Genomic DNA, 22,265 nt, shown 5'->3' on the forward strand with positions numbered 1-22,265 from the left:
TTCCATTTCATGGTCTGTCGACATACTCTTTCCAAACAGGTTTGAATCCCAGGCTTGGGTAGAGTGCCTCACTTTCCAAGTCAGTTCCTTCTCTGGGTACTATCCCTCAGCTCCAGGGAATTATTCTCAGTTCTCTTCTATCCCCTCTTAAAAATTAATTCACAGTAAATACTTAATACATATTTGTCTTAAATTCTCAGTGTTTAAGCTACTCTGTAGTTTCTGTAAACTGTTTGATCTTGATTCATACAAGCGGCTACTCCAACCCAAGTTTTTCTGATTCAAATTTTTTTTTTTAAGTTGACGTTTCTTTTTTTTTTTTTCCCACTGTACAGCAAGGGGGTCAGGTTATCCTTAGATGTATACATTGCAGTTACAGTTTTTTCCCCCACCCTTTCTTCTGTTGCGACATGAGTATCTAGACATAGTTCTCAATGCTATTCAGCAGGATCTCCTTGTAAATCTATTCTAGGTTGTGTCTGATAAGCCCAAGCTCCCGATCCCTCCCACTTCCTCCCCCTCCCAAAACACAGTTTGGATATAGCATAATAAGTGTTTTATCAAAATTTGTTGTTGAACTGGATTATTATTTATTTGGGGGAGATATCAAGTTCCTCAACAAAAAAGACCTTTGAAATATAAAGATGTAAGTAGTTTTTGTGTTACTAAGGTTTGCAAGAGCATTACATAAATTAGGATGATGCCAGGATCAGGATCAGAGAGTGGTCTATTCCTAGTGACACAACAGATAAACACTGAACATGGTTGATGATTAAAATTGGGCCTTTTCACAGCTTAGCCCAAATCAGTTTTACAACGTGTCTTTTGATTTTTTTGCTTGAACTGCAATTTCTAACCTGACACTAAAGCTCAAAAATAAACACAAGCACATTCCAATGTCATATCAAAACATGAATTTAAATGACCCTTGAACTAGTTGCTACCTCGGAAAACCTACTTCTGCTTATGTCCAGTAACTGTGCAACAGGGCCAAGAAGCAAACGACTGTTTAGAATCACCTATTTCCAGTCTTCAGTCTCTTATATTGATATGGAAAAAGTATGACTAGAATATTCAACAAAAGCAGTGCAGGATTAAGGACCATTCGGAGATTCTAGTACTCAAGAATTCTTTCTTTCTGAAGTTTAAACATGATCAAATTTCTCCCCAATATAAAGAATAAAAGGTTCCCTGCATATCATTCTAGCTACCATTCCCGCTCAGGACCCTTCTTTGCCTTCACCGCCAAGCTCCTCACAAGAAAATTACACACTTGCTTTGCCTTTTCTTTGTCTCTAAAGTCTTCTGTAATGCACTGCCACCAGAGCCTCTCTGTCCCCAGGAAAACTCCATCAAAATTGACAACCTTTTAGCCCTTACCAAGTTTCTCCACCATACTTGACAGTTTTTCATGATTCCTTCTTATAAACTGCTATCTACTAAGCATCCTAGTTTTAACTTGAGTGTCCTCTTACTTTTTTTTTTTTTTGATCATTTCTACTTCTCTTCTTGTCACCACTGTTTCCTCAGTTCAAAATATGATTTGCTTTTGTTTTTTTTACCTTTCTACAGAAAAGAAAATCATGGCCTGGGAGAATAGACTTGTGGTTGCCAAGGGGGAAGGGGAGGAAGTGGGAGGCACTGGGAGCTTGTGGTAAACAGATACAGAATGTTGCCTTTGGGATGGATTAGCAATGGGATCCTGCTGTGTAGCACTGGGAACTCTGTCTATTCACTTATGATGGAACACATAATGTGAGAAAAAAGAATGTATACATGTATGTGTAACTGGGTCACCATGCTGTACAGTAGAAATATATTTATATATAAGTAAATGATAAAAAAATAAAAAGATAAAAACTTTGATTTGGAGTAGATCTCTAAAATTCTGTCTGTGATTCTTTTCTCTTGGCTTATTTAAGGTGATTTCATGAGCTTTACAGTTTTAACTAGCATGGATCCTGACAAATTCCCCATCTGATTAGACTAAATCAAACTTTTCAACTTTGGGGCTGTATATTTTTCTCTTGATGGAGTTGGAATATCCCTACCAGGGTACACCATTAGTCCTGTAGCAGAGCCTGCTGATGCCCTTTCACATGATGCCTTCACCTCACGTCCTCTGAGTCCATCTAAAGATTTGGTGGCTAATATGTGCATGCACTGTTAGATTCCCAACATAAGCACCCACATTTTTCAATTTTACTATTCTCTGCAGCCCAGGAGTACTAGGATTTGATGCACCTAAAGGCAGTCCTAAAACACAAAGAGAAGAAAATTGGTGGATAAATGTTCCAGTTTCCATTAGCTCAGCAGGACAATTCTAAGTGTTCTCTATGACACTGGTGTTCTACATGATTTCTTTAAAGCCCAGTATGGGAGTGAGCCCAGTAACTCACAATGGAAACTCACTCATCAAAGCATCCTTTATCAGCCTTCCAACCTTTCATTCATCTTTCCTCCCATGCTCTCACTTGTCCTTCTTGGTATCATTCCCCAAAAAAACTAACACCTAAGTTCTTGACTCAACAGTTGTTTCTGGTTAATATCAAAGTTAAGCAGGCACATCTGGCTCAATGGGGGCAAAAAATGACATGTGATCTTTCACCTCCAAACTTGCCTTTTTTCCCCCTTACTTTCTCAAAATTGTTTCTTAAAAAATTCAGATACCCAATCACCTAAATCATAAACCCAGATACCGTCCTGCGTTTTGCATTTTCTTTGGACCTATCCACAATGGCCTTGCCTTCAACTGAGTTAAAGTTCGTTTCTTACTTGGTCTCACTGCCTGCAATAATAATCTCCCTATCTCCTAGACCACCCACTCTCCACAGTGGTAATGTAATCTGATCATGGAACCACTCTCCTCCTTCTCACTTTATGTTAAACTCTTCAGTGGTACCCTAACTGCATGGTAATAGACCAGTCTTCTTGTGAAACTTAGATCTCCCTTAGCAATCTCACTCAGGCCTATTTGTTCACGCTCATCTTCAGCCACTCCCAATATATATTCTGTGTTCCAGCAAAATCTAATACTCTCAAGTTCTTGCACATGCTGGCATCCACTTGCCTGGAATCACCCTCTTACACTTGCCCACTTGACTGTTTTCTACTCTAAAATGTAGTTTACAACTAATCTTCTCTAGGAAATCTATCCAAAATACCTTTCAATGAGGACCCACACAGGTGTATGTCCTTTTCTATATTGTCTAATCCAACATTTTGCATCTTTTTTTTTTTTTTGTCTTTTTGCAATTTCTTGGGCCGTTCCCACAGCATATGGAGGTTCCAAGGCTAGGGGTCCAATCGGAGCTGCAGCCGCCGGCCTACACCAGAGCAACGTGGGAACCGAGCCACATCTGCCACCTACACCACAGCTCACGGCAATGCCGGATGTTTAACCCACTGAGCAAGGCCAGGGATCGAACCCGCAACCTCATGGTTCCTAGTCAGATTCGTTAATCACTGCGCCACAATGGGAACTCCACATTTTGCATCTCATAAAGTTATTGGTTTTTATGTCCTGAAACACACTAAGAAATCAATACATTTTTGGTTAACTAATTAATGTCTGTAAGTAGCAAAGTACAGGAAGTTTTTCCCACTTATTACCAAACCTTAGAACAGTGTCTCACATGGAATAGATGCGCTTAGCACTTGCAAATGAAAATAAACTTCATTTTGAGGGTTTTCTTTTTCCCTTCTTGACAAATAATCCATTCTTGATTTAGGAGACCATATGCAAAATATTATTAGATTTAGAGAAATGTGTTATTTTATTTTGATTTCTTTTTGAAAAATCTACACAATATGTAGTATATGAAAATCTCTCTATTATATGTAAATGAAAACTCATATTACTTGGGAAGAATAAACTATATCCAATATTTGGGTACTAACAAAATCATATATTAACAGATTATGTGTAACCACAGCAAATGTGTATGTACATGTTTGAAGACAGAGAGGAAGAGATGATGATGATATCTACACATAATGATTAGTCTTGCATAGGGAAAAGAACTCTGGTCAGATATGATCTGATTTTGAACACTAGACTTATTCCTTCAAAGATTTGAGCATGTTACTATGTTTGGTATGTTCTCGAGTTTCCTATTAAAACTCATACTTTATAAAGTTTATTAAGTTAAAATAATACACATGTAAATACTTTTATCTATGTTTAGCACTTAAAAGTTTCTACAACTTGGAAACTGAGCTAATATTTAAAGTATTCCTCATTCTGCCTGAGAAGCATAAAAGTATTTGCTGGACATTTATGCAAATTAGTTTAAAGACATTTTTCACTCCTCTCATCTTACCTCTTCATGCAGTTCTCTCCAACGAGAATTAAATGTCTCAAGTTCTTCATTGATCAGTTCATCCATGACTCCGCCATCTGTTAGGGTCTGTGCCAATATGCGAATCTGATTCGGGTTATCCTCTGAATGTTGCATCAGATTTTCAAGTGACTGAAACACATTTGCAATAATTACTATTTCTCTTTTTTTCTAAATTCATTGAATTAACCCAAAATGCTTAAAATATTCTGATTTACATATAATTAGGTTATAAGCAACTCAAAGCAGTATTTGAGATACACAACATGAAAGATCATTATTATTTCAAAACTATGATGTTGCTCCATGTGAATCTTCATGGATTTGTGTCAGAACTATGGAGTAGGGCACATAAAAATTATTCATAGCCATCTTTTTCTCTGAGGCTCTACTCCTCTAAAACCTGGAAGGTAAGATACTCAATTTCTCAAATTCTCTTATAGCTAGTAATGGCCAAGTGACATGATTCTGACAATGTACATAGGTAGAAATTCAAGAGCAGAGTTTCCTTTCCACGTTAAAAAAAAAAGGTACAGTCTCTAGAGAAAAATCCCTTCGCCCTTCATACTTTTCATACATACACAGTAGAGTTAAAGGAGCCATCTTTGGATTGACAGGCAGTAAAAACAAGGATGAGGTTCTTCAGTCGGTTCATTGAGTAGCAACTGCATGATCACAGCCTTTGTTCTGGCCATCATAATTTTACTATGCAATATAAGTTGCAGGTTTGCTTCATCTTTTTTAAAAGATGCTTCACACTCTTAGTTCACAATGAATGTTTGGCCACTGAACATCTCTGACAGGCACAATATTACAGTCCACTTGAGACCTCTCTCACTGTTGATACCTCTTCAATTTTACAACTCTCTTGCAAAAGTAAGAAGTTAGAGACAATCATGCCCAGGTTTCTACTGCGATATCCTAGGATTCCATTTCTATTCCATCTAAAACACTTCACATTTTCCTTACATTTTGGTTAATTTGTATACCTTATTTTAGCAGATTTAAAAAGGGCTGCATTACAAATGGCTCTACACATAATACATAGGCTAAAACTACATATTCGTGACATATAAAGATTAGCCAAAAGTACAATAAAATTCATAGGACATAAATTATTACCTAAGTGTCAGAAATTCACATAAATCAAAACTTAGAATGCAAACTCCTTTTTTAATTTTTTAAATGATTTTTATTTTTTTCCATTATAATTGGTTTATATTGTTCTGTCACATTTGACTGAGTCACTTTGCAAACTCTTTTAAATTTTAGGGGTTATTTTTTCTTTTCTTTTTTGGTCACCCCACAACATAGGGAGTTCCTGGGCCAGGGATCAGATCTGAGCTGCAGTTGCAAACTACTCTGTAGCTACGGCAATATCAGATCTTTAACCAATTGTGCGGGGCCAAGATTAAACCAGCATCTTGGAGCTACAGAGACACCTCAGATCCCATTGTATTACAGCGTGAACTACTAAATTTTAGTTTTTAAAAATTTCCAAAATAAAACTTGAAATGTATTAAAATTCTGTATGTATTAAAATGTATTAACATTTTAAAGATACATTTCCAGGACCAAAGTACAGTTATTTAATACCTTAAAACATTCTGTAAGGTATAAACTTATTATTTTAAGTAATTTAAAAATATGCTCCAACTCAGTGACAATAGCTGTTAAACTAGAAATAACATTTTTACATTATCATCCTGTTTAGCTCTATTCCAATGGAGGAAAATTTTGCATTCAAACTCTCTTTACACGTCTGTAGTAGATTTAAGCAGGTAAAGAAAAGTGTCAGCATAGAACTTAGTGAGGTAGCAAAAGGCAATGTTTTTTAATTTATGTTATTTAAATTCTCCTTAAAATCTTAAGAATGGAAGTTTTATCCCAAGTGCCAGTGCTGGGAGAGACATGGCAACTATACTTGCGTGGTTTTATATATTTTTAAATTTTTTTAATTAAACTATAGTTGATTTTAAATATTTCTTCAATCTCTGTTGTACAGCAAAGTGACCCAGTCATACACAGTTCCCTGTGCTGTAAATAGGACCCCATTGCCCATTCATGCCAAATATAACAATTTGCATCCACCAACCCCAAACTCCCCATCCATCTTACTCCCTCCCCCGCCCCCTTGGCAACCACAGGTCTGGGATGCCAATGATCTGTTTCTATTTGTAGATAGGATCATTTGTGCTATATTTTAGATTCCACAAATTAGTGATGTCATATGGTATTTGTCTTTCTCTTTTTGACTTACTTCACTTAATACGAGAATCTCTAATTCCATCCATGTTGCTGCAAATAGCATTTATTTTCTATCTGGTTCTTGACATCTTTCAAAAATGTATATACATTATCATAATTATATTAGTTCACAAATTACCTCTAGCACCTCAGAGATTTCCTCAGCTCCACCAGGAATATTTTCAGTGGTCTTAAGTTTAAATTCTACTTCGCTTAGCCACTTGTTTGCCTTCTCCAAGTATGACAATAACTCATGCCAGCATGCCCAAACTTCCTGTGAAAGAAATATATATGTATCACAGATGAAATGTTTTGATAGAAAAGCGAATGTGTGATTTTGGATTTCCATTTTTGAAACTTCTGAAAATAAATCAGATTTTACATCTTCCATGTTTCCTTTGAAGTAGATCACAGAAGTTGCAACTAGTAATTTTGAGCATCTACTATGTTTGTAATTACAAATCATTAAGGAAACATTTTATTACATGAATAAATTCAAGATTTGGTGATTTATTTTCTAAATAAAAATGATTCATGAGCACTACAGTTTTGGAACTAGAACAATATATTTTAGAAGAAAAGTAACTTTTTGAAAGTATACATAAATACAATTTCAATTTTTTTATGTTTAATGTTTTATGAAAACAAAATCATTTGTACCTTTTTATTATAATAACAAGTTTTATTTCTAGACCACTACTGTCAATAAAAAAATCAAATAAGTGAAAAAATATAAGCATGTATAAAACTGCACATGTAAACATAATACCCAAACGTATCAACTACTGCCCCTTTCTGTGAGCTTCTCTAAATTTTATCATATGTAAATAACTTGATAGTTAAAATTATAATTTAACCATAGCTCTCTTTTTACTAAATTTTACATTCTCTAATGTTTTTACATATTACTAAGATATATTTTTAATAAAAATCCAGGTTTCATTTAAGTGGCTCTAGTTTGATTTCCTTAACAATCAATTCTTACTGGAAAGATAGATTACTTTTAGTTTTATTTGCTATTATGTATTTGTGAGTGGTAACCATCATCGTGAATATGGATTTTCCCATATTTCAAATTATTTCCTCATATTATTAAAAATATGACTACTACCTATTTCAAGGATATGATGGTTTTTAAGTGGCTTTTGACATACACTCAAAAAATTAATATTCAAAAGTACTCATATAAGACAAAGCAAGATTTTAAGATTGCTTCCAGAAGATATACAAGTATATTTTTCTGACCTTGGGATGGGGAAGAATATCTAAAATAAGATAATTTATAAAAAATTGTAAGGAGGAGATAAATAAATTTAATTTCATTAGACTTAAAACCCTCTATTAATCAAGACACAAGGAAGAAACTGGAACACAGCTTCATACTTGAAGAAAACAACCGCAAAATTGATAAGAGATGTACGAGAATATGAAAGGAATGCCAAGTCAGTTAAAAGATGGACAAATATCCGAATAGAAAAATGAAACAGAGTCCTTAACCAGTATTTGAAAGAAAAAGATAAATGCATATCTGATAAACATATACAAATATGTTTGAACTCATTATTAATCAAGGGAATATATGTCAGGATTACAATGAGATATTTATCATCTTGACCAACCAAATTAGAAGTTTGACAATTCCAAGTGTGAGAGAAAATATGCATTAACACAAATTTGTATTTATTGCTGGTAGGTGTGTATTAGAATGGCCATTTTGGAAGACAATTTGTCATTTTCAACAAAGTAAATATTCACATACCTAGCAACCCAGCATCTCCACTTTTCAATACATATCCTCAGAGGAACTGGTTTGCATGGACAAGTTATAAGAATGTTCATTTCAGTACTTTTTATAATAACCAAGATAAAAAAAGAAGGAAAAGAACCCTAATGTTCTGTGGCAAGAGAATGTATACTGTATCATATTTACACAGAGAACACGGAAGTAAAAATAAAAACTTCATCAAATAGAACCATATGGATGAGTTTCAGATACAAAAAATGTTGGGCACAAAGAGCAAACCTTAGAAAACTATATAGTATAGGCTACCACTTTTTATAACCCTCAAAACAGGCAAAGTTCAGCAGTGTATTGTTCAGGCACTCACATGTGTATGATAAAATATTTGTTTAAGCAGAGAAATAATAAAGAAAAATTTCTGGATTAGGATTATGTCTGCTGAGGAAGAGTAGGAAGATGCACTAGAGGATAAGACTATTAAAATAATCATTTTTCATTAGCATTGAGATTGTAAATATTGGGCAAATTTATAAATACAGCAATGTAATCGCTATCACCTGCAACCCTCTCGCCACCACCAAAAATGAAGCATAGGAAGGAAGTTTTATTTTAGGAAGAACTAAAAATTCTATCAGATTTTCCATATTTTCACCTTTGCTCATAGCCCTTGCAAATGATGGAGAACATTCTCTCTCACTAACGGATGAAAAATATCAGTGTAACCAGCCTTGCCAGCCTACCAATTTTTGCCTGGTATTTAATGTACAGTTTATCACAAAAAATGAAATTAAGTATTTTGCTTTAAAAAGTGATAGAAATTTTAAATCTGGGTCATTTCCAGCTCCTGCTGGACCCCAGGCTATCTTCCTTCTGGGCAAATATCCCAGTCGGAAAATATAAACATCCCCTTAAATACAGAAAGGTACTTTAGAGCTTTGAAGACAAGGATATGTGACTGGTCATGTGTCTTATTAACTTTAGGGCAGACTGAGGTAATGAACTACCTTGCTGATTTAACTATCAGGATGGATGGCCTTTTGTGTCCTCAATGCATTTGAAGGACACAGCTGGAGAGGCCGAATGTGTCAGCTTTATAGGTTACCTTTGCAAAATAAAATATAGTCTTATTGGCTGAATTGGAGCTAAAAACCACTTAGAGTAATTGTTAAACTTAACATTTGGAACTTAAAATTACCTTGAAATCACCAAATTCAAAGTGGCTTTGAAGAGAGTACAAATGAAACAGGAAACTACCATTCAAAAGGGTATATGGAACTGATGTGGTAATTCCTCCTCCCACCCTGCTTCAGTCATACTGAACTGCTTGATAAAATATTTTTAAAACATTCTAAATTCACAGCTGCTTTATGAAACAAATGAAAAATCCTCAGGTGGCAGAAACAAAGAGGGAAGTTAAGGGCACTAAAGGCTGGGAAACTAAGCTTAACAAAATACTGGCATATCAGAACATAAAAGCTGAAGTATCTGACATTAACTTGGGATGGGAAAAGAGGCATTTGTATCATGCATTCCAGGGAAATGGAAAAGAATAAAGTTGGGTGTCGATGATCCTGGAGACAAGAACAATAACATCTATTAGAATGTAAGGAATTGGCAAGAAAGACGATAATTCTTTGGATTTCGGTTGGAAAATAAGAATCCACTCATAAGAAATTGAAACCTAAGTTTATATCAAACATGAGGATAGAATATAACATCTCTCAGACTCTGGTAGAAACAAATAGAAAAGACTCATAAAGACCCCCCGGTAACCTAGCACAGAAGGAATTTCCAGGAAAATACACTATCTCAGAAATAAAAAATCACAAGCCATGTGAGGAAATTCACTGGGAGTTGATAATCATAACAAATGGTAGAATCTATACACTGTGATCAGAAATAACAGAACAATATTAACAAATTTTATAATAAGTTTAGCCTGGTGATAAAATTTTCTAATGGGATATACTTTTCTTGAGATTGAAAACCGGAGTTCATACTTAAGAAATAAAACCAGAGTTCATACTTATGAACTTCTGCTGGTTTCTATAAGCCCTCATTTAAATAGAGAGCGCTAATGGTGGAGTCACTGGGGGAACATAAAAAGAAGAGAATTTGAGAACTTAGGCAATTATTTTTCTCTTACCTTCTAATTAGGATGTTTAGGAGGAACTCAACTTGTCCCTTTTTCTTCACACAGGATCTAAAAGATCACTGCCCTTCAAGTAGGTGGATACATCCAGAAAGGAATGGTTAACATGCATTCCCTACTGAGCTGCTGCTATGGCCAGAGAGGAATCAAGGACAAATCTTTCAAGTTTCTCATTCCTAAGAGTTATGTAATATGGGCTCTGCCAGTGCCCACAAAGTGGATAAGACTCCAGAGGATCACAAAACATGAGTCAAAAGGGTCTAATTTTCAATGTAGTATAAAGCTATTGGCAAGAGTCAGCCTGATATTCTTGTTAAATACTCCAAGGTTATCATCTATATTTAGGAAAAAAAATTGGGAGGGTCAAAGTCCATATGAATAAAGCCAACTAGTCTATCAGACCATAACAAGTCTATAGAAGACAAGCCAGATCAGTGGTGATAACCTACAGAGTTTGGTGATAACAGATTCATCATCACAGATATGTGTATGTGCTAACAAAAAATGTTAATTACAACTGCAGCCAGCCAAGAATAGAACATCAGATGAAGAGTCTATTTTCCTCCCTTATCTTCCTATATACCAAAATTAGAAAGTTACTATCCAGAAATTGAGAGAAGGGGTCTGTAAGATCACTTTTTCTCACTTCCAGTATTGTATAAATTATTGAAGCCACAGGATTAAGTCGGTAGAAGATTTTAATAAAGTATGAGAACAAAATATATATGACACTAAATGTCAATGACCAAAAATAAATGAAAAGTTATGGGATCAGACTGAAATATGGATTAAAAAGCCAACTATAGGCAGAAAATGGACTTAAACATGTTTCACCTTAGTTACTGGAAAAATAAAACTGTCTCATGCTTATTACTCATTAAGCTGAGACTTTTCAAACAAATATATTACATAAGTTTAAATTGTTTAACTAAAAGGAGAAACAGAAATGATTACACAAAAGCAGAAGATTGTGGAAAAGACAAGACAGATTTGCAAAACAACTAAGTAAAACCTTGGGAAATGGAAAATACGGTCTTTGAAAAAATACACACACAACTAGATGTCCATATGGATAGAGATGAATATATTTGTATATCAAAGAATAAATTAGAAGTAGGCAGTTGAAGAGAGAACTTGTGAATTGGAAGAGAGATTTTAGAAAATTACCATGAATCCAAAAGATTAAATAGAAATACAGAAAATATTAAAGAGAAGCCAAGAATCAGAATACAGAATGGGGAGATTTTTCATAAATCTAATAAAGGTTCCCCTAGGAAAGAATGCAGAGATTGGGAGAAAGAAAACCTTCAGTTAATGGAGACCACTAAAGAGAGAAATAATCTTTCCATTCTTATTAATACACCAGATGACAAGGTATAAATGAAGACAAATTATGCATAGATAGATGGAAACCGGAAAGATTCAAAGACAAAAAAAAATGAAAATGTACCAGAGAAAATTAAAAGAAACAATAATTTAACAGCAGATTTGACAGCCAGACACTTTAGAAGAAAATAGAAAAACATTTTTCAGTTTTGTAAAAAATAACTCTCCCAACATAATCATATAATCAGCCAGGCTCAATACTGAGGGCACAAAAAAGAGTTTTCAGTCATATATAATCTGAGAGCATTTTCTGTTCATACTCAGTGAGAGAGCAGAACCAAAAGAATGATACAAAAAGCAAAATCATCACAGAAATTGGTAAAATAGTAGTGTCCAAACTAAATAATTATAATTAAAATTAATGATAATTACAACAAAAGCAGTGGCAATGGCACTAATTTAGAGGAGTAAGAAATAAGGTACAACAATAATATGGAAGATGGGAAATAAATTCAACTAAAATATTCTAGTGGTTCTACTATATCATTCACTGCTAGAGAGTACATAGAAATATTTATTATTGGTGGACTTTTTGATTAAGGTATGCAAGATAATAATTAAGGGTCCCATTAAGATAAAATAAATAGCATATGTATTCCAAATCAGTGGGAAAGGAATAAAAATAAATAACTTGATAACTTTAAGACAAAGAGGAAAGTTTAGAAGTGTCAGTAAAAGATGAAAAATGGAAGGCTAATTCATAAAAAATCTTGACAATTTTGTTATTAATATGAAAATAAAAGATTCCTTTGGGAAACATACCCCAAAATAGATTTCTGGTGGATAAGCATATTATTAAATGAACAGCATGAATAATAGAAAGCAAAATATAATGATAATGTAAAAAATTTAAGAAGATATTTAATGTTTTATTTGAATGCTTAGATATAAAAAGTCCTCCTCCCATATAACATGGTAGTGAATCAATTGTGCCTTCCTTAAAATTTACAGTGTTATCCCTTCGCTTCCCTTTGTTTTATTTTCTGTAGCACTTATATAAGAGATTTTACATTATATCCTCAGCAACTATAATAGTTCCTGGGATATAGAAGACACTAGCCAAGGGTATGAGGAGTAAATTGGATAAAAAGTGAACACGGGATGCTAAATAAAGAAGGAATTAGAATTGATAATGGAGAAACTTAGAGTTCATATTTTACAATTAGAAAGCTAAAATACTGGAAACATCTTGGGTACAGGGTAAAAGATACAGTTTTAATATTTTTAAAATTCTACTTTACTGGTCTGAATTGTATCTGCCTTTAAATATTAAACACTCAATATAAAAAAGTTCCCTGAACAATCATGTTCTTCAGCAATAATGAGAACCCAAATTCTTTATCAACCATATTCACAAAGACGACTCAGTTTATGCGAGGGAAGTTAATCTAAAGGCCAACTAGTGCGCAGTACCTGTAGGCAATACCATTGTGCTGTAGGGAAAGTTGTGTGTTCCTTGAAACAATAACCACTGTTAGTAAACAGTATTTTCACAAGGAGAATCATAGTTCATTTTTGATACAATTACATGATAATCACTTGAGGTATGTGAATTCTTTATCAACTATATTCACATCATCTTAACCTAAGGTGTAAGTCATGTAGGAAAGATAAAGTAGGACTTATGATAATAAATAAATATAATATAAAATGTCCAAAAAAAGCTAAGTAGACAATATGTTTTATAAAGAACTCTATAGGACACAGCAATTACAAAATATAACTATAATAAGATAGATATTCTCCCCAGAATACCTTCATGTTAAGACATTCATATGATTTTAGGGACATTCAATATATAAAAAAGAGAGACCAATTTCTATAAATCTTGAGAAAACTTGTGGGATTTGGTGACCTAATAACAATAAGGGTTATAATAAAAAGACAGACTGGAAGCTGTTCACATTTATTGAGTGCTAGGCTAAGTACTTTAAATAAAATAGCTCATTTAATTTTATAAGCACCCTATGAAATAGGTATTATTTTATGTTCATTTTACAGAAATGAAACAGGTTTATATAAGTTAAGCAGTCTTAAACTAAGTAGTCTTAAACCAGAGTTCATGTTCTTAGTCACTATGCTTCACATACAATCTTAAGTTGACATGTAGTAATTGATAAAGATCAAGAAAAGCAACTGACTTCCAAAGTCTTGCATTTCCCATTCAGCCTGGTACAGAGCCACTGGTAGTTGGTGGTTAGAGTGTCAAGTTCCTTTTTTAAGGCCTCTTGTGCTGCAGGTGGAGCTTGAGCTATGACACTGTTTACAGACTCAGTGAGGAGTTTCACCTTTGCTTCTTTTTGCTGGGCCTCTTCTTTAGCTCTCTGAAAAATAAAGAATGTCCTCTTAGAAAGATAAATATCACATGATATCACTTAAATGTAGAATCTAAAATATGGCACAAATGAACCTTTCTACAAAACAGAAATAGACTCAGACATAGAGAACAGACTTGTGGTTGCCAAGAGAGAAAGCGGGAAGGAATGTGATGGACAGAGAATTTAGGGTTAGTAAATGCAAACTATTACCTTTAGAATGGATAAGCAATGAAGTGCTACTGTATAAAATAGGAAACTATATCCTGTCTCTTGGGATATTCCAGGATGGAAGATAATATAAGAAAGAGAATATATATATATATGCCTATATGCCCATATATATATGCCTGGGTCACTTTGCTATACAGCAGAAATTTGCACACAATTGTAAATCAACTATACTTTAATAAAAATTAAAAAAAGAATTCCCTTCTAATAGCAAGGCAATGACTTTATTTCCAAGATGCATTCCTATATATCATATTCTTTCTTCCTTGAACATCTGTTAGAATGAGATTAGTAAAAATAAATCCAATACTGACTGCAATCACTTCCATAAATTTGAGTTTACTTAAAACTGGAAACTTTCAGGATAAAATTTATAATCAGAATGTAACAGATCTTTAATCAGAATAGCTTGAAAATTAGTCTGTATGTGTATATGTATTTATAGAGAATATGCACACACATGTATACAAAACAAGCAAGAAATAAATATTTCAATACTAACTAGGTTCAAAAATACAGTCTAAAATTGAAATCACTTCTAACTTCTTCAGATGGATAAATAATACTGAAATCAGTACAAATATCATTATTTAAATCAAAGGATAATTAACATATAAATAAGTCTTCTTAATGCTATATTTGGGAACATATCTTGATAAAAGAAAATTGTGTTCAGGAACTGAAAACACATTAAGATAAAGAGACAGAGAATAGAAGCTCCTGACATGAGGGAAGTGGCCCCATGCAGCTATGCCTTAGTATTCTTGTGATGAAGATAAACTGTTTCACAGAATATCAATATCAGGCATCACACTTTGTTACCAATGCACATCATGACAATATCACTCCATAATCAAGTTAGAATATAGATAAAAGCAAACATTTCCAAACCACAAAATACCAAATACTTTAATATCCTGGTTAATGAGTCACTGTTGCTTCTTTATCAATTACACCTTCAGCCTCACTCTAGCCTTCTCTCCTTCCAGGAAAAATGTATTAAGATGTAAGTCAGAAAGAGAAAGACAAATACCATATGATATCACTCATATCTGGCATCTAATATACAGCACAAATGAACCTTTGTAGAAAAGGTTCATGGACTTGGAGAATAGACTTGTGGTTGCCGGGGGGGGGGGGGGGGGGGGAGGGAGTGGGAGGGATTGTGAGCTTGAGGTTAATGGATGCAAACTATTGCTTTTGGAATGGACTAACAATGAGATCCTGCTGTGTAGCACTGAGAACTATGTCTAGATACTTACAACACAGCATGACAATGGGAGAAAAAATTATGTATACATGTATGTGTAACTGGGTCCTCATGCTGTACAGTGGGGAAAAAAAAAGAAAACATAATGAAAAAATAAAATAAATAAATAAATAAAAGTATTCACAAAAAAAGACACCCAATCATAGAGCCCACCATTAAATCATCTAACACAAACCCAAATCCTACAACAGGTTTGTATATCCTATTACCCATAAAACTCATGGTTCCCCATGGTGTGTATTCTCCCTCATCACCAAAGGTAATAAATTCAACTTGATCAACTTCAGGAGTGTTGCCCTTGGTCTTACTATGAAGCCAACCCTGAGATAAGCTTTCAAGTGTAAGCAAGTCATGTGTTATGTGCAACTGAAGCAAATAGTGGTAGGGAGATGGGAGACAGGAAAGGAAATAGAGATTGGAAGGGTATGTTTATTAAACCCGGCAATTGCTGCTGGTAACTGGAGTTTAATCATGCTAGGAAACTCTGGGAAACACAAGTGTCAGGCTTATCCTACCCACGAGTGAGTGCACTGGGGTATGTATGTACCATCTCTCATCACTGGTTCAACACTGTTGGGGAAATATTAATTTCCTAGTATGTGAAGCCATACTTGGGTATAAAAAGTGGGATTTAATGGCATCAGAAAGCCCTCAGGTAAAGAAACACAGGTTCTGGCAAGAACCTATATGCATTGTACCTATATGCAGTATAGTAGTGAAAGTAAGAGGATATGGGCAGGACATGGACAAAGAGAGCTATAAAATGCCATTCTATTTTTCAGCACAATTAATTTATGCCTTTGAATTTAATACTGTAATGTCTTAAAAAGTATAAAATATGATAGCAAATGCAAATTGTTTTGACTACTAAATTACTGCCTTCACTGATTTTAATTTAATTGAAAATATTTCAAAATTCTAAATAAATATGGTTTTGGCACACTGACCATGAGATTTGTTTCTACACAAACCATATTTTGGCTATTGTAATTTTGCATTAGAAACAACTTTGACAAACATTAATCACTTAGTATTGCTGCTGCCTATTGTGCTACCTCGTTGGATCTTTAACAAAACCTTGTGAAATGAGTTTTGTTTTCTCTACATTATACCTCAGAAAACTGAGGTCCAGAGAACATTAAGTAAATTATCCTGGGAGTTACATCTTTTCTTTCTCATAGCTTCTGTTAAGCTCATCTCAAAACCTCTGTGAGACAAAGAAGGAACATGATGTAATGGATCCAGTGAACAAAATTACATTTTATACAAGTTACAAACAACCTATGCAACTACCATAAAATGCAGAATAATATACATTTTCCCTGACTTGTAGGCTTTCATAATTTTTTAAAATCAGGATTAGAAATTGGTAAAGATTCAGAGAGATATGAAAAAAGGAGTTCTTGTCCACATGAGGACAGATTTCTCCACTGTAGAGAGAGGTAGAAAATGAAATGACCAGTATAGTTTAGACTTAATCCTTGTCAGAAGTGGTGGCTTTTGTTCAGTATATTTCTATGAATCTAACCATCCTAATCTCAGACACTTTTCATTGCCACTATCTCAAACCAGTGGTTTTCAAAGCATGGTTCCTTGGAATCATGTTGGAAATTATCCCTTGTCATGCCCTGGAAACTTTTTATTTATTCATTTATTTATTTATTTAGTCTTTTTAGGGCCACACCCATGGCATATGGAGGTTCCTAGGCTAAGGCTCAAATTGGAGCTGTAGCCACGGGCCTATGCCTCAGCCACAACAACAGGGGATCCAAGCCACATCTGCGACCTACACCACAGCTCATGGAAATGCCGGATCCTTAACCCACTGAGCGAGGCCAGGGACCAAACCCACACCCTCATGGATAATAGTCAGATTCATTTCCACCGTGTCATGATAGGAGCTCCATCTGGAAACTTTTTAGAAATGAAAAATCTAAGGCTCCACCTCAGACTCACTGAATCAGAAATCCCAGGGTGTGGCTGATAAGTCTGTGTTTTAAGAGACTTCCAAGTGATTCTGATGCTCACTCCATTGGGGGAATCATTGCTCTAGCCTCTTACCCACCGAATAAGAACAGCAAATGCATTTATGTAACTCCTAGTAAACACTAGGACTAGAGTTAAAATAGTGTAAAAATTTTTAAGAGGAAGAATGAAAACAGTTAAGAACTGAATTTCCAGAGGGTTTTTCATTTGCTTTTATTTTGAGTTTGTATGTTTGTTTGTTTTGCCGTGCTTACAAAATGTGGTAGTTCCTGAGCCAGGGATAAAACCAGTGTCATGGCAGCAATCAAGGCCACTGAAATGACAATGCTGGATCCTTAAGCTGCTGCACAACCAGGGAAGTCCCAGAGTTTCTTTTTAAATGATTTAATATAAAATTTCAGCATATAGTCATTGTAGACCTCCAAAAGAATCCTGGAATTAGATGTTGCTCATGAAATGCTCCTCTTGGCTCTTTTATGTTAATGGAAAAGTTGTGTTTACAGGGAAAAAAGAAGTCAAAATGAACATCATCATTTCCAAGTAAATGCAGGAGAGAAAAGTAAAGAAACAGAAGATGGTCTCTACTTTTTATTTCAGTAAATCAGGGAGAGATGTCAAAGTAGGTCTATCAGTCTCTTCAGACAATAAAGATAAATTTACTCTCAATACGAGCACAGGTAGAAGCCTGGACAAGGTACTATTACTACCCTCTAGGTAGTGAAACAGAAAGAAAGAGATTACCTTGACAGAAAACACAAGAAATGCCAACTCCTTTTGCTGTTGTTGGCACAGGCTGCCTGAGCTTTTTTTCTTTTTAGTATTACCCAAATACGAATCAATTTTGTATCTATACCAGTTATTTAAATATGCAAATCAATGTGGACTAATGGGTTGGGCCACTCATTTCAGGGATTGTTTGTAATTTTTTTTTTAAATTTGAGACAGTCTACCCTCTTGCACTGGAAAAGAAAAAGGTATCTGACTGAGTAGTTAGATAAACAAAGTGTTCAAGGAACAAGGGAAGAGGGCCAGACCCAAACAAAGGAACCAGAAAAAAAAAAGAAAAGAAAAAACAGCTGCGCACAAGCTGACTGCTGATTATTTACTTAGGGATCTGAAGTAGAGGCTAACTTGTATGATAAGAGATAATGAGAACATCTGTGAAGAGACTGAGATGTGAGGGCAAAGGCAACCAGATGGCACACTCTTCAGAGAGTAGGATAGTATGGAATGGAATGGAATAAAATGGAATGGCATATTATAGCTTAGAATGGGACAAAGATGGAGGGAAATACATTCTTGATTCTACCACAGATAAAGTCTGTGACTCTGACAGTATATTGTTTGACCTATCTGGGAATTTCTGTTTTCTGATCAGCAGAGAGAAGTGTAGACTAGTTTCCTTCCAAAGTACCCTGCAGTTCTAAAATTCTATAATGATATAATTTCCCTAATGGTGATCTCCCCACAGTCAAATTTAAAACTATAGTACCTATTTGAAACCTTCCAATGGTTTTCCCAGTTCACTTGGAATGAAAACCCCTTGAAATTCCACAAAGCTCCTGTGTTAGCAGCTATCCACTCAGCCCATCCAAATCATCTCAGGTCATTTATCCCATTTTACTCTCTTCAGGCAAGTGGGCCTCTTTCTCTTCCCAATTACCTTAGGGTCTCTTCAGGAGCTCTTCTAGCTAACTGCAATGTGGCTCCATATTTTTTTAAGGTTGGCTTTTCCTTATGATTCATATATCAGATTAAATGTAATTCCTCACAAGTGCCCTACAAGTTAACCCTTTCTAAAATAGCATCTCACCACCACCAACTCCCACACAAACTTGAATTATTCTTTATTTCACATTCCTGCTTTATTTTAAGGCAAATTATCATGATTTCAAGTGAGTTTATACCTCCATTCATTGCCTGTCCCCCTCCAACTAGAATGCAAATTCCAAGAAGATGGGTAGCTTTTATTTATTGCTCACCACTTGTTCAGTGCCTAGAAGGATGTTTGAAATAGTATGCAATAAATATTTGCTCATAAATGAATAAATGATACATGATATTGTTAGGTTAGAATAATTTTGCAGCTTTTAATACTCTAAAACTATTACTGTTGATACAAATATAGTCTTCCTTTTATGTTTTAATTTTATATTTAAACCCACATGATATATTTGATATTTAAACATCTGAGTTTTCCTGTGAGCACATCCTATTAATTATAATAAATATTCACTCGATGATGTAAATTATATGATAAAGTGCATGTAATTAACTTCTTACCATGCAGCAAGAATAATAATATATGACAACAATATTTCCCTAGTTTTAGACATCTATTTTGTGCATTACATTAGGACTTTCATATTTCAACCTTCAAATAATTCTGAAAAGCAGGTATTTTTTGATAGCTAGTTCACAAACAAGGGAATGAAAGCTCACTGGGTTTATATCGCCCAAGGTTGCACAATTGAAAAGGGGCCAAAACAAGTTTAAATCCAAATTTCTGGCTCTAAAATGATTTTGCTCCATTATGAGGACTCAAACCAAACAACTATCTATTAAGAGTTCACCTAGGCTAATGCAGTTAAGTAATGTGTTACTGCTAGTACATAAAGATAATAATTATCATCACTGAGTGCTCACTCTGAGCTTGGCAACTTACTTACATGTACATTTCAATCTTTAGTTCATACTTTCAAGTTATGAAATGAGGTGATTTACACATGAGAAAACAGAGAATTACACTGACTACTGAGATGCCCAGGGCCATACTGAAATACTGCTGTGTAGATTCGATTACCTGGCCTCACCAAGTCCCTGCTACATACCAGTTTCCTTGGTCCTAAATCAATGTTATATTCTTTTAATCCTATTGTTTCAAAATAAGTGTGTGTAAATGCAGTCCTTTTATCCATCCATATTAGAGCCCATCAGCTAAAATATTTAGTACTCCCAAATTCTAAAAAAACTCTTCAAACCACCAAACTAACAGAACCTATTAATGACATTTCCAACTTTCACTTCAATAACACTTCGACATAGTCCAGTTTGAATTTGCATCAGCTAGAAATATTTAAGGTGAGTAGCGGATTCTGATCTCTTAATAGTACATAATTTCAAGGGACAAATGTTCCAAACTGTGATTGTCAATATTTGTTTTGATCACCATGCATAAAATTATTACAAGAAAATTTAAGATTCTACACAATGTATATCAAACTTAGAGCTAAATTAATCAAAAAGCAACCTCTACTATTAAACAAAGAAAAGAGCAGATTTTGCAGCAGCACAATTTGTTTCATTTGGTTTATTTTACCTTCATCTCTTCAACTGCTGTCTGTAATTCGTCTGGGGTTTTATATTCAAAATCTCTCTCTAGGTATTCTTCTTCAGCTTGTGTCATCCATTCATGCATCTCTGATAGATCTTTCTGAAGGCTTATAGTTTTATCCAAACCTCCCTTTAAGGCCTCCTTTCTGGCATAGACCTTCCATAAAACAAACCAACAAGCAAAGCATGAATACTGAAAATCACAAAACATTATCAGTATATTATTATTGAGGAGCCTGTAAACAAAAGAAAGCTTAGATAGAAAAGATGAAACAAGAAGTAAAAAACTTACATGAATAGGGAAAATAACTGACAATTGGATACAGTTAATTTCATATAAGTGTTAAAATAAGATATAGCCATTTTATTTGGCATAATGAGCAATTTCCCCTAAGACCATAATTTAATTGTTGTGTATGGTAATGCATTTCTGCAAATGGACACTAAAGAAAAACATTTTTTCCATAATGTTTCAGTTGGAAAAATAAATGTATTGACTTGCAAAGAAGTAGAAATTATTTGTGTTTTTGATACTGTTACAATTTCAAATATATGTGGAACTTAACCATATACCTACAGAAAATTCTTATAAAAAAGAAACATAGAAAATAAAAAGACATGTAATCCATAGAAGTAAAATTAAAATGAGGCCTTGTACATGTGAAAAGATGCTCAGTATCATTTATAGTTAAATAACAGCAAATTAAATTAAACAAATACATTTTCAAATATAGAAACGTTATGAAAAACTAATTGGCGAAAATGCCAAGTCTGGGCAGGAATGTGGGGAAACAAAGGTTTTTATACCTCTTGAGGGAACTATCCAACATAGTATAACTTTTTAGACAGGAAATTGGCAAAATGTATTAAATTTCCTTTTTTTTTTTTTTTTTTTTTTTTTTGCCCTTGCCTTTTTTTTTGGCCTTGCCTGAGGCAGCATGCCAAAGTTCCCAGGCCAGGGATCAAAGCAGCACCACAGCAGCAACCAGAGCTGCTGCAGTGACAATGCTTGGTCCTTAACTTGCTGTGCCACCAGAGAACTCCTATTAAATTTCTTAGTGCTCACAAATCTGAATGTACTCTTCCACTTTAAAGAAACATACACAATGAAGTGTACAAAGTTGCACCTACACTACTCAAGTCAGTTTGGAAGACAGCAACATACTGGAAACAAACTCAAATGTGCTTTCATGGAGGGTGAGTTAAATCCTGTGGGATACACATTTATACCCACCAAATGGGATACCATGTAGCACCAACACAT

The 22,265-nt window shown here is 34.4% G+C and overlaps 1 protein-coding gene across 16 annotated transcripts in view; it reads right to left on the reverse strand.

Moving 5' to 3' along the window:
* Window positions 1-22,265, reverse strand: part of DMD (dystrophin) — a 2,622,506-nt gene that overhangs the window by 1,405,407 nt on the left and 1,194,834 nt on the right. For all 16 annotated transcript variants that reach the window (XM_021079543.1, XM_021079551.1, XM_021079550.1 and 13 more), the window contains 4 exon segments: window positions 20,988-21,158; window positions 14,008-14,190; window positions 6,727-6,861; window positions 4,323-4,472 (listed from right to left, as the gene is read on the reverse strand). In XM_021079543.1, the coding sequence (XP_020935202.1) occupies window positions 4,323-4,472; window positions 6,727-6,861; window positions 14,008-14,190; window positions 20,988-21,158 (639 nt within the window).

The sequence above is a fragment of the Sus scrofa genome, chromosome X (genome assembly GCF_000003025.6).
Source record: "Sus scrofa isolate TJ Tabasco breed Duroc chromosome X, Sscrofa11.1, whole genome shotgun sequence".
Lineage (NCBI taxonomy): Eukaryota > Metazoa > Chordata > Mammalia > Artiodactyla > Suidae > Sus > Sus scrofa.